This window comes from Phaethon lepturus, unplaced genomic scaffold (genome assembly GCF_000687285.1).
Source record: "Phaethon lepturus isolate BGI_N335 unplaced genomic scaffold, ASM68728v1 scaffold29675, whole genome shotgun sequence".
Lineage (NCBI taxonomy): Eukaryota > Metazoa > Chordata > Aves > Phaethontiformes > Phaethontidae > Phaethon > Phaethon lepturus.
The window spans coordinates 1,574-15,876 of NW_010543111.1; the positions used below are offsets into that span (position 1 = coordinate 1,574).

The window sequence follows — 14,303 nt, forward strand, 5'->3', positions numbered from 1 at the left end:
TTTGTATTACCAGACAGTTTAATTTCTGTCAAGGTGAAATATGTTTAATCTGGTAGTCGCTTTGTGTTAAATTTATGGGAAACATCTATCACTTACCTTGGTGTCCCAGAAACAAGTGGATAAAATCTATTATTCTTGTAGATGAGAGCAACAGGATGCAAACTGTACTTGGCTTGGTACAAGTTGTGATTGTGTTCTGTTCAAGCTGTGCTGCTAATGTAACATCCTCTTCATGATACATAGAATAAAGAAACTTAAATGAATGATGCTTAAAAATGACACATTTTACCAATGACACATATTAGAGACATTCTGTCACCCTTGGCCTGAAGATTTAGAGTTGAGGAAAATCCCAGTGTGCTGGGAACTTCAAGCAGTTGTTTTGGGATATGCTGTTTCCATAATGCACTTCTGCATATACCCTTATGAACAGAAGCTTTCTAACTTTAAGGGTGACAGATGGACAGTAATTTGGAAGCAATTTCTGTTGCTTCCTGTGCCACAATCAAAAAGCAGCAGTCTCTTACAATGCTGAAAACGTAAGAATGCTGAGCAGTGACTGGGCCATTTGAATTGGACAGCAGAGAGCATTTAAGCAATTGTAGTCAATTACCGCAAATTGTCCTTGTGTATGTATAAAGTGGTCAGGAAATCCAGGACTTGGGGATTTTGCACACCTGAAGTTTTGTTCTGTACTGGCATGTAGGGATATGTTTTTATTTTTGCTCTTAGCAGCCTCTTGTTCATGATACATGCAGAAGAAAAGCATGATAGTAACATAAAGATTGTACAGACAGTCATGAATCTTACGTTTTCTGTCTTGAAACTCGATGGTCTAGTGAGGGGTGAGGAGGAATGAACTTGGTGTGAACTGATGCACACAACTGTGAAGTACTGAAGTACGCAGTAGCTGAAGTAAAGCTTTAGTACGTTGTTTTGCTTGAGAGCTTAAATTATCAAATCGCTTTCAGATGCACTTTGTAAAACTGAGAGGAGAGCTGTATCTTGGTTTTACTTATTATTAGGCTGTTCTGTTGAATAATGATGAACTCTTGTTCTATTTAATAATGAAGTCTTCAGTTCTTACAGTCATTGTAGGTAGGCCTACAGGGAGTTATATTGTATTGCTGCAGCCTTTAACAGGCAGAGTCTATCTAAAATTACTTGTTGCAGGATGTGGACCCTAAATGTTACATAATTTGGGTCCATTTTCAAAATAATTTATTTCTCTCATTTCAAATTGCATAATGTTATCAGATTTTGAATGAACTTAAAATTCTGTCTTCATTCATGGTTTGGTTCGTTTTCCCCTCTTGTTGGGGAAGTAAATGAGTTTCCCATTTAAGTTTTGTTTTCATTACCTTCAAAAATACGTTTAAAATACTTGACTAGGTGCAGTATCAGTGCTCCCAGATGTTTGTGTTCCATAAGACACTCCAAGAACAATCATGTAACAAGGAAAGCTATTTAATACAGTAGCACTGGCTGTAGCCTTCCATACTAGTTATGAAAAAAGCCCAGTAATAAATGAAAACTTTTCCTGTTCTTGTTTCTCTAGGAAGATGTTGATATTCCCAGCAGGCGAGTTTTGATTACTGGTGCTACGGGACTTCTTGGCAGAGCTGTGTTTAAGGAATTCAATGAAAATAATTGGAATGCAGTTGGCTGTGGATACAGGAGAGCCCAGCCCAGATTTGAACAGATTAATCTTCTGGACTCTATTGCAGTTCATGACATTATCCATGATTTTCAGGTAAGTTTTTGGAGCATGAAGTAGATGGATAGGATACTTGATACATCTTGTCATCAGCTGGCAGTGCTGTTCTGATACTGAGTTCATGTGGCTTTAGTGGGATGAATGCTTGGGCAGGGCTCTGAAAAATGACATGGCTGCCTTTTCTGCCACATCTGGGGTGTCGGTTTGCTCTGCAAACACATAGTTCTGAGCTTTGCTATCATCACCATAGACGGGCTGCAGGTAACAGATGTACCTGTCAGCGCAGTTGCAGTGAGAGTTGAAAGAAAAAGATAAATGTGAGTTATTGAAAGAACTGCTTCACATTACTATGTCAAAGTTGAAGAATACTTGACTACAACATCAGTAACCGCATGTTTAGCGTGCAGTGCGGTCAGAAGCTCACTTCTTTTGAGTCTGATTTGCAAGGGGAATATATAAAACCTGAAATACTTTATGCAGGGTTCCATTCTGTAAAATGGCTTTAAATATCTTGTTAATAGTCTGAATGTGGCAAATAAGCTGTCAAATGGCTTATCTAAAAATAATTTGGCTAATGTGTTTTCAACTACCATTACGTATGTGAGAGAGAGAGAGACATAGTATACAATTATACTTTATGTTATTATACTGAGCTAAAAACAAAAAAACCCCAACAACTTCCGTTTTGCTGTAAAATCGAAGCTAGTGAAGATCAGAATTGCAAACTTAATTATCCTTTTTTTGGTATCTTGATGCAGCATGGTTCTGTTTTACTTCCTAAGGAAAACATCCTCGGAATGCTGTGATTAAAATTATACTACTACTATTATTACTTCTCAGAATGTAGTGAAATGCTTTTTTGCCTGAGGGAGTCCATCGCTAGAGTTAGGATGCGACTGCAATCTCTTGACAATGTTTGTTGTTTAAAATCAGTCTTTAATTTCCAGCCTCATGTTGTAGTGCATTGCGCTGCTGAGAGAAGGCCAGATGTTGTAGAAAGACAACCAGATGCTGCTTCTCAGCTCAATGTGGCTGCTTCAGGGAACTTGGCAAAAGAGGCAGGTAAGGAGCCCATCTAATGGGTTTGGTTTCTTGTTAAAATACTGCATTTATTTATACAGGAACATAAATGTGAGTTAAGTTGAAGTGCTGAATATCACTTGTGTGATCAGTGTGCCGTCAGTCCCTTTCCTGTAAGCGTAGCATGTACGTCCACATGAAGGATCCGTGAACAGACAAAGCAGAGGGAATGAATGGGGGTAGAAGATGAAGTCTTCTGGAGACTTGTTTAAAGGTTTCTTGGGATTTCAAACATGGCATGAACTAAAATAGACTATGTATGAACACTTTCTTCCTAGCTGGAGTTGGAGCGTTTCTGATCTACATTAGTACAGACTATGTATTTGATGGAACAAGCCCTCCTTACAAAGAGACTGATGTACCAAATCCCTTGAATTTATATGGTAAAACCAAACTAGAGGGTGAAAAGGCAGTCCTGGAAAATAATGAAGGTAAGAACATGCTCACACATTTTTAATAGAGGCTTTCTATTTTTACTTAGTTGTATATTAGCTTGATAGACTCATAAGTCAGTGGTAAAGTTGCAAGACCATGGAAACAAGATTTGGAAAACAATGTAATTAGGAGTCAGTCTCCTTGCTCATAAATGATTCCTCTTTTTTTATAGGTTGACTAAAGCTTTATTTCTTAGTTGTTCTGACCTTCATTTGTGTTACTAGTCTCTGATGATGTATGTTCACAAGCCTTTGTCTACTATGAATCAAGTATACCTAAGGAAAGATAAAATACACCATCAATATATTGTAATGGCACAAGCTTTACCACACTTAATATATAGCTGCTGTTATTTAGGGGGATGCATTGCAACTGTTCTAAATGTATGTTTACTTAAAAGGAAAAACAGACTTCCAATTCAATAATAATGCAGATGAAATCAACATAGGCTTTTGTTGTTACTCTTTTGGTTTACTTGCTGATCGCCTGTTTTGCTCTCATTACATCAGCCATCCGGCCACCCATTTTATTTTTACCCCCTTAGCTTACCACACACATCAGATTCCTGCTTGTAACACTTTCTAAAGGGATTAGTAACATAGTTCTGTCCTTAAGCAAATAATCTTTAAATTTTTTTATTTAAATCTTTTCCTAATGAAAATTGGCTTACGTAGAATTTTTTAAATTGTGTTTGTATAATATAGGGAAAAAGCGTGGGACTTGACCATGGTTCTTTGCATTTAGAACTTATTTCTTGTACAAAAGAGGTTTGGTTGTTTCTGGTTAGTATGCTGCCAGTTTCCGTTCACAGATTGTAAGGAAAGAAGCAGTTCCATTTTTCTCAAAGTATTTTAAGAGAATAATCTTGGTCCACTTGCAGAAGTGGCTTCTGATATGTCAGTATGGTACTAGCACTGTGATTCGGCTCTGACTAACCGGAGAATCGAACAATTGATAAATTAGTGTGATGGTCTTTCAGTAAGTGAATATATACTGTATTTGAAAATGATAGGCCTTAATATAGGTTTGTCATTACTAGTAAGAAACAGACTTTTGAAAAACACTTTGATAGGAAAAGTCTTATTTCAGTAAAAATCAATTTAAATAAGAAGCTATTCACTCTACCTCTTACTTAAATATCATCTGTGAATTTGACTGTGGTGCTGTTCGCTCCCTCTTCTAGATTGGGAATGAAGGTCAGACTGCACCAAATTCAAGTATGTGTGGGTATCTTGCTCAGTCCTTCCCCCAACTCAGCACTTCAGTTTCCTAACCTTTTTGAGCATGATCTGTCAGGCAGTAGTGAGTTGTAGCAGTGGAATTAGCAGAAGGAATTTTGAGACCGTGCAGAGTAAGATGCTTGAAAATGTCAATTCGGTAGTTTCATACAAATATAAATATTTTACACGTATTAGTCTTCCAACCACTAATTTGCTAATATTGTATAGGGTAGAATTCAGTCTGTCAGATGTCTGTAGCTGCATGGAGAATTTCCTTGTCCACTTCTGTTGTATAATGCAAGAATCTCCACTAATACTTTGGTGTTTTGCTTATTTTTTAAAAATATATTTTACTTTGATTTGGAGAGGATACAAGTTGTATTTAGCACTTGTGCTTATAAAACAAAAAACTTGCAGTAGGTCTTCAGAACCATTGGTAGTGAAGGTTATGCTCTTCCAAGTCTCAGATAGCTCTCTGAGAACAAAAGGCAGGCAGTCTTTTTCTCAAATATGAATACTTCTAAAGATATTTAAAAGAGGCATTTCAAGCGGTATTTAAGGAGAGGAAGAACGTATTTGCTGAGTGACCAAATAACTGTTTTTACCGCAGTGGGAAATCAGTGTCACGTTGGGTGTTTTATTGCGTGTGTTTCTCCTGTGCAAGTACTGCTTTTGGTTTATTTTTCTGTAAGAGTAATTTGTGTGTGAGCTTTTTCTTTTTGGCTTTGTAACAGCTGTAGCATCCTCCTACAAATCTTTAAGAATTGCAATGATTTGGTGACTTCCACTTCTAATTTCAGGACTGATTTTATCTTTTTTCCCTTTAAGTAAAAATATCTGTATTACTTCTAATGAATTTGTCATAGCCTTCTTGGACTTCTCCTCGAAGAGGCCTTTTGAGTCTTCATGACTGATACACACTAGTACGATGTATTTCCTCATAAAATAGCCTTCTCTTTGCACTTGTTCACCGTTTAATTTCTCAAATTGCAGTCTTGAAATCTAATACCGTTTAATACTGTATTCTGTGAACCTATTCCTTATTTGTCAAGCTTTTTAATCATTCTAAGGTTCTTTTCTTCTGGTAAATAATACCCTCGTTTATGCAGGAAGTGTCTGCACGCTGGGTGAAAAATCTTTGTAACTGATGCCTGAATACAGTGATTTGTGATCACTGGGAATCTTTGTTCTTGCTCTTACCCAAGGAGGGTGGGGAGTGCTGGAGCAACTGCATAATACAGTTATGGTTTTTTAACTTTTGTTCTAACCCAAATAGGCCTTCCTTTTTCACTTGCAGTGTTAATGAAAGCTTGTTAACGTCACAGAAATCAATGGCATAAATGAAATTAAGTTTATATAATGTTAGTGTTTATAAACTGGTTTTGTTGGTATAAATTAAAATTGTATTTTGAGGGCAAACATAGTAATTGTATTTTCTTTGTGATTTGTAGATGCTTAATATCACCAACATATTTCTGAATGCTACCAAAACACTTTTCAGGTTATGCTACAGCATTCATACCTATTCACAACAATGTTAATACTTGTTAAAATATTCTTTTTAGATGCTGCAGTACTTAGGATTCCTGTCTTGTATGGAGAGGTAGAAAGACTGGAGGAAAGTGCTGTGACTGTTATGTTTGATAAAGTGCAGTTCAGTAATAAATCTGCCAACATGGACCACTGGCAACAAAGATTTCCTACTAATGTCAAGGATGTAGCAGCTGTTTGCAGACAACTAGCAGAGAAGAGAATGCTGGTAAGAATTTAAAGAAACAAGCCTCTTCAAGGTAGAAACAGTTTGAGTTCTTGGCTTTGTTTCTGAACAACTGAGAACCGTGTATAACCTGCATTATTCTTTGCTTTTCTGGAACACTGCAGGGAGGAAATAACTAGCTGCAGTACTACAGGATCTTTACATGACAGTGTGTGGATATTCTGATGTTTGAAACAAAAGTGAGTGGGACAGGTCCTTCTGAAAATTGTCATGTGTCCTGTACTATACAGGCGAGAAATGCAAATACCTACCTTACTCTAATATGCCTTTTCCGAATTGCCATTTGGACTTAAAAAAAAACCCATAGTGGTTGAATGTCATTCTCAAAGATGCCCTTGGTTATTGTATTAAGAACACCGAGGTGGCAAAAAAAAGCCACTGGACTTGAGTATTTTATTGTGTTTATTCACCACAGCACCTTCAGATTACTGCCGATGCAAGGTAACAAAACCAACCATCTTTATTTTTCATGCCATGGACCATGCACACGTGGTGGACATGGAACAATCATTTGTTTGACAGGACTTGTACACGCTTTGCAGTTTAACATTCAGAATGTCTGTGGTGCCTTTTCCGTCTGTTTTTGAGTACGTGAATAGTATGGAACAGCCCAGTTCTTCCTCCCCAGCTATTTGACGTTGCTTGGTCGGCTTGCTCCTTTCCCTCCTGTTAATTCTACAGAATATAAGCTGTTCGTGAAAAGTCAGGTCAGATATGCGCAACACGAATTTTCAGTCTCAGTCCCTCGTCCGGTGTTCTCAGGAGATGCATGAGACATTTCCTAAACATCAGTGAGGTGCTGTAACATGCCTTTCAGGACAGGATCTTGCTGGAAGACTCTTCTGCACAATTATTCCACAGGAACTAATCTGAGGGCTAGCTGGCTGCTTTTTTTCACCTGTGCTTCCTGTTTCTTCTGTAGGACCCATCAGTAAAAGGAACATTTCACTGGTCTGGCAATGAACAGATGACTAAGTACGAAATGGCATGTGCAATTGCAGATGCTTTCAACCTTCCCAGCAGTCACTTGAGACCAGTAAGTCACGTGTTGTTTGACATGCAGAAAGATGGAGGTACTTTATCGTTTCAAGCAGTACATCTCATGCTAGCTATAAAAGTAAGCTTCTTCCTCAGGATGATCTGTGTGAGTGTGTCTAGCACAGCACATGTAATGCTGAGGATGCTGTCTGGTATCTAACTCAGGAAAACAACAGCTGCTTTGATCTGCTGAATTATGAAAATTACCCAATCAGTCAGTAACCAGTTTTGCAGTCTGTAGTGTAATGGTATTTCTGCAGAACGGTTCCCCTTAGTCACGAGTAAGTCTGTATTTTTTATGTTGTATTTTTGTCCTCAAAAAGCTTACAGATCAGCAGAACATTAACTTGAAGGTAGGAATCTGTAAGAACTTTTCCATGTCCAGATTTATTTTTGAATACATGCACTTAAGAACTTCAAATAATTTTTGCTTTGCTTAAAACACCTGTCCTGCAGTTTTATTGACACTTGAAAGTAGGACTACTCCTAAAGGCATACTTGATAATGTTGTGAGAATATAACATGTAAATAAGATTTTATTTATATCCAAAATAAACTCCAGTGATTTTTGAATTAATAAAAGCTGGAACTCAAATCTGGCTTGGAAGATGGAGAGAAAAGAATGGAGAACTCAAAGTTAGTCTGAACGTTTTCTGCCCAAAGAGCATTTTTTACCTTGTGATTATAGTCGTTAAGGTAAAAATTGGAATAAAATGTAGAAAAGCGTAAATGGTGAGCAGTAATTGAATGAGAAAGATTTAACTTAAGACACTTGATAACTCCGCCTGACATCTCTTATGTTGTTAACCATAAAACAAACAAAAAAACTCACAAACCAAAAACCCTCAACAAAATAGATGGAAGAGAGGAGAGGAATGTACCTATATAGAAAGCTGTGAAGGAAAACTTCTACATGAGCATATATAAGAACAAATACCTTACTGTCATTTCTGATTACTTGTTGGTGTGTAGGTTGTTTGGTGTTTTTTTTTCTGTTTATTTTTTAGATTACTGATAGCCCAGTTGTGGGTGCTCTTCGTCCGAGGAATGCTCAGCTAGACTGCTCCAAGTTGGAGATGCTGGGGATAGGTCAGCGAACGCCATTTCGAGCTGGGATCAAAGAATCACTTTGGCCTTTCCTTGTTGACAAGAGATGGAGACAGACAGTCTTCCATTAGTTTGTAACTTTTTTAGAAAAGTATGGTATGTGGCACTTTTTTAAAAGAAAAAATAGTTTTGTATGAGTGTTCTTAAATTGTGACATTTATGAGTTTTCATTTAATCAGGTAAACACATGGTCTTGCACTAGTGAAACTGTTAGCCTAAAAAATGTTCAGTGACAAAAACTGAGCCTGTTTGATGTCATGGATTTTTCCTTCCATTCGTACCAGTCTAACTCAATGTCTATTCCTAGTGGATTATGGTTCTTAGTAATCAGTACCATTTGATGCTAAGAATGACTCGGATCACTTGTAGATTACTTTTGGCTGAAATACGTTGTTGATGCTTTAAGGTCTGTGCCATTGTTGTATATACCATTTCTCTTCATTAAAAGACTGGTCAGTTACTTTATCACCAAAAATCTTGAGTTTTTTTGTTTTTAACTTTGGAAGGTGTGGCATTCTTATGAAGTTAAGCTGAAGTAGGAATCGTTAAATGTTTGTTTTGCTGATCAAAATGTTTTTTAAAAGAGTGAGACTTTATTTTTGCAATTATCAAGTGTACTTTTTATGCCTGAAATATTTTCAGAATGTTCTGTAACTTGAATGCTTGCAGCTTCATATTTGTACAGTAAGTTGTATGCATTTGTTTTAATGGTGACATAAAAAAGCTATAAGATGGTTGGGAGGGTGGGGAACAAATACTTTTGACTTGGGTTTTTTTTGAGGGGGGAGGGGGGATTCCAGTTGGAGGATTTTTTTTTTTTCAGAGTTGGGTGTGGGTTTTTTTTTTGTTTGTTTGTTTTTTTTTTTTTATAAAACCATGAAATATCTTCATCTTTCTTTTGGGTAGTACTTGGGATTGGTGAAATTAGTGGGCGGAAGAACAACTAAATTGTTTTTAGTCAATACCTGTGAGACGGAGCGGAAGGCATTTGAAGAATTCGTAGCACTGTGGCTTCTTTTGCACAGACTCTCAGATCTTGCACTGATGTACCTTGTTCTGGAACAGCAAAGTGCATATGTTGAAGATTTGCACCATAATGTAACCGCAATAGCCTAATATAAGCAAATCTTTAATCTGCTTTAGCCTAGTCCTTAAAGCTGGACTCAGTAGCCAGGTAAAGTGGAGGAAGAATATCGTTTGTAAAGATTAGCTTCCTTCGGACGTTGCAGAATCAACAATATAAATGTTCTGAGATTGCGAGCAGATCATTAGTATAACTAGGAAAAGCTGCATTTGATGATCATTTATTTTTTAGAGGTTGAAATGCAGGGTGAGGGGAAGATGTTCAGCTTCTAATTAAAAAAAAAAAGCGGGGGGGACACACAACAACACAAAAATAGACCACTGAAGATCTTCTAAAGGTCAGCTTTACATTCAGTCATTAAATTTCCAACTGGCATATGCTGGGTTCATAATCCCGATTTGTTTTCAGTCTGAAGTCTTGATATACACATGGTAATCTATCTCTAGAATGACAATAAATACATATTGCCAGCATGAGAAACAGTTGTTGATTCGTTCTTTACCATCGGGATTTGTTTACCTGAATGATAAGTATTTGCAATTTTTTTTTTGAAATCTGTGTGCCCTTTCAGTGATTCCCCACCCCCCCCCACCCCCCCCATTCAATGAACTATTCCCAGTGTTAGATTAGGTTGGATCAGTGTTTCTCTGTCAATATGCTGCTGCCTTGGGGGTGTGATAAACGTACACACAAAAAATGATACAGGAGGCCTTGAAAATAGGAGCCTGAGCCATCCTGTGCCTCAGTGCTCTATCAGGAAGATTCTAAGTGCATCCCCTCCACTTGCAGGCACCTAAATTTTTATTAAATTTGACACCATATTTAAAAAAAATCACAGTAAATTTAAAACCAATGTGAAAAATGGAGGATGGGGATAATCAAAGCTACAGGAAGAAAAATTTTGAAGGACGCTGAGGTTGACAGTAGACTTGCTATTCCATTGTGTGGTCGTTTGTTTTTTTGGCAGGGCATACATAATCAGTAGTGACAGTCTTTTATTAAAATCAAGTAGCTAAATAATTCTCTTTTTATTTAATTTCTGTTTTAAAAATGTGGGGAAATACATTAATATTTGGAAGGCAGTATATACCATTCTGGATTTATTGCTGATGTTTGTTAAACTGTTCTCAAATTGCTTGTTATGAGATCCACAAAGAAAAAGAATATTATGATAATGAGGAGGGCAGTATGCAATTCTATACCTTTTTTAAATGAAGGGGGCCTTTTTTCCCCCCCAAGATTATGCAAAACTGTCTCTTGCATCTACAGGAAAGTGCTCTAACTATCCATTCTTTTCAGCTGCTGTTGAAATTGTTGTAAATGGAGCAGTTTGACCAGAAAGTGAAAAGGACTTCTCTCCCAAACATAAAGTACCTAACAGGGATGAGCTGGGCATTTTACTGGGAGGGAAGATTTGGGTTTTTGAATTATTCTCACACTGAGCACTTTGCAGAATCATTTTTGTGTTCAGTAAAATCTGCAGTTGTTCAAACAGGAAGGGGTGGTTTGGGGAACTCTTGCTTCCTAGGCAGCATTCCAGACGTTTTCGTATAAGGTGTTGGCAGTATGATTCAATTAATGTGTGTGTTGCACCTTATATATATGTTGCTACCCAGCCCAATATTTAATTTTTCAACTCAAAAAGAGGGAGAATATATTAATTTGAGAAAGAAGGGTCTAGAGCTTGTTACACTAAACTGTTGCAACCCTGGAGTAAGGTTCAAGGGCTGACAGTATGATGAAGACACAAAGACAACAAGAGATGTATCAAAAAAAGGTGTGATTCTCTCAGTTGAGTTCTTGAATAGCTGGATGACCAAAGATACAGAAAAATCAAATGTTAAGACGATACGAGTTTTCCCCTCTGCTACTGCAGCCCTTCTACAAAAAGTTGTTCAGATATATTCAAAGGCTATGTTCAATGAAAACTAAATTCCCAGCTAGATTGCAGTCCAAGACTCTTGTTACTAGTGCTTTTACAAAAATGCCTTAGGTGCAGTATTGACAATTCAAAATATATTTTGAAGTGTAAGGAAAATCAACCTAAAAGGTTTTAAGTAAGTCACACTGACTATAACTGGGTTAAATGGGTAGCTGCTTTCATTCATTAACTTTACAGCATGGTTCAAAAGTGTAAATTGAAGCTTCACTATGTTAATGTTTTTGACCAGGAGTCTTGAGGTAATTCTGCCTAAATTCTGGCAAGGTGTCCTAGTTTTGACCTGGGAATGGGGTTAGGTTTTTTTCTTTCCAATAGCTGGTATAGTGCTGTCTTTCGATTTGGTCTAAGAATAACGTTGATAACACACTGAAGTTTTAGTTGTGGTTAAGTAGTTGCAGTGCTTATACTGTCAAGGACTTTTCAGCTTCCCATGCTCTGCCGGGGGGCGGGGCACAAGAAGCTGGGAGGGGGCACAGCCGGGACAGCTGACCCAGACTGGCCAGAGATACTCCCTACCAGATAACATCATGCCCGGTACATAACCTGTCCCCAAGCAGCGATTCCTGACCCCCGGCTAACTCCAGTTTATCGATCACTGGGTGGTAAGCAATTGCTGTATTAGGCATCACTTGTTTTTGCATGTTCCTTTGTCAGTATTATTGTTATCGTTGTTTCCTCCTCTCTTGTTGTCCTATTAAACTGTTTTTATCTCAACCCATGAGTTTTTCCCCAATTTTCTCCCGTGTCCCATTGAGGGCAGTGGGGGAGTGAGTGAGAGGCTGTGTGGTGCTTAATTGTTAGGTGGGGCTAAATCAGGACACAAAGTGATCATGAATGTGAAGCTGTCAAATACGTGAGAAGTCCCCAGCTGAAACATTCAATCATTTTGTATAAATGTGAGTTTAGATCTGGATTCTGTTCAGATAAATACACATTTTACTTCAGTACATTAATGATAAAATTTAGTAATCTATATTATTTAGCAATGTATTTTCCATTTTGGTCCATATGTAGTCTATAAAAAATAAATACCAAACTCCGTCTGGCTATCATTTATTTATTTTACTACCGTGATCCGAAGGCTGTGACAGATTACAAAGGTGAAAGGCAAGGACTTAAATGTCATGTCTGTGTGCTACATAGTTTTCCTGCCAAGAATAATTGCTTTTAATGCTTAAAAGGTGAAAATCATAGCTTTTACATATGGTAAGTTAAAAAATCAGTTAACAGTCTATCATCTTTGACGTAACGATTTAACCCAAAATACAGAAACAACAGTGCCTCTTACCTTTTTCGTACCAAGTCAAGAATAAGGAATCGTATTTCCAGGGTTCCAGTAGGAAATGAAAAATTGGCTAATTCTGTCATTTCTGTGAAGAAAAGCCTTACCGTTCAGTAATATGTTGTCAGAGGCGATCTGCACCCTCAGCATCCCCCCACCATAGTGCGTAGTAGAACAGAGTCTCCAAGACTCTTCATTACTAGCCAGACACCTTTCATGACATTTTGCTCCTTCGGTTATGGATAGCTAATGGCACTATAGATATTGCATGAGGCAGTGGAACTAGTACTGTAACTTTCCAAACATTTCTAAGCTATGTTGCTTTTGAAAGAATCGATCATACTCTTCTTTGGCTTTGTGTTTCTGGCTCCATGGCTCTGTAGCTATTTGTGTTGGTCAGCAAGAGCCCAGGAACTCTTTGGGGTCAAAATCCTTGTAACTGCATGCAACACAATCTTTGTGTGCAGAGGAAAGAATGGCTTCTTTTTGCAGAAGCAGTGCCAACATCTGCCAGCTCAGTGATTGTGAAAGTATGGCATTACAGAGTCACTCCTGCTTGAATCCTCATTCTACGGTTATTTGATGTTTATATTCATTTATTCATTGTGCTCTGTCAGCTAAGGGGGTAAAGAAAGGTCACTGGTTTTACAGTCTCATTTTCTGTTTAGACTGCAAAGATGCACTTCTTTTTTTATCTTCCAGGCCTTCTAAGCCCAAAGGTCACGTTTTCATGAATGAAATGAAGTTTCTTGTATTATGTGGTCTCTCCCAATTTATGTCTACATAAAGATGAGATAAAGACCATAGACATTTGTTCCTAAAAAATAAGAAAGTAAAACAGACTTGATGTTAGCATTTTACGTACGTTTCAGCTCTTTTCTAGGTCTCCACTATTGTTCTCAGGAAATAAAATATTGGAATTAAAAAAAAAATTAATACCTATTTACTCCATTTTGAGAGAAATGTAATGTGTTGACTTAGTGTTGCTCCCCTTCTCTACGTTCTAAAGCTAATTTTATTCGCATAGCTTCACAGCAGTGATGTCTGTTAGTATTTGGGAACAGAGAAGAGTTTCATGTTGTTCTTCAGTGACAGAACTTTGTTTTTAAACTGTGTGCTCTCTGGTTTATTGCTGGGCTGAGGCACTGCAAAAAGGTTGTCACTGTAAACCTTCCCAAAGTTGTCATTCTTTCCACTTGACTCTATTTTGCTGTTGTAGTTTAAGTAACTAAAGTATGGACCAGTGCCAAAAATGGCATACTTCTGTGCTCATAACTGATGAAGTGAAAAGCCATCAGGCAAAGTAGAGAAGTCTTACTAGATGAGTGGTCTTGAAGCCATGAAGCAGTATCTACTACCAATTTCCCAGAAAGCTGGGGTCCTGCAAGTTCAACAGAAACCTGACATTTTTCAGGAGGGAGTCATTTGAAGAAATTTCTTGGCTGTTTTGGGAGGCACTAAGGTATAAAAAGTGTTTGCTCTCCAGTAGAAGCTGCAGCAGTGCCAGTGATGTAATCTCTAACAGCTTTTGTGCACAGCTGGACTTTTCATGCCCATCAGATTTATGAAACAGGTTGTTGCCTTTTTTTTCCAAAAAGAAGCTTTAAACTGCCTCGTTGCA

The 14,303-nt window shown here is 37.6% G+C and overlaps 1 protein-coding gene across 1 annotated transcript; it reads left to right on the forward strand.

Annotated features, from left to right (window-relative positions):
* Positions 1–1,558: 1,558 nt before the first annotated feature.
* On the forward strand, positions 1,559–9,165 carry MAT2B (methionine adenosyltransferase II, beta; the record flags this gene model as incomplete). Its single annotated transcript, XM_010288256.1, has 6 exons — positions 1,559–1,753; positions 2,665–2,779; positions 3,076–3,228; positions 6,018–6,211; positions 7,152–7,265; positions 8,275–9,165. Coding segments are annotated over 6 exons (942 nt in total), but the record flags the coding sequence as incomplete, so codon positions are not given.
* Positions 9,166–14,303: the final 5,138 nt, after the last annotated feature.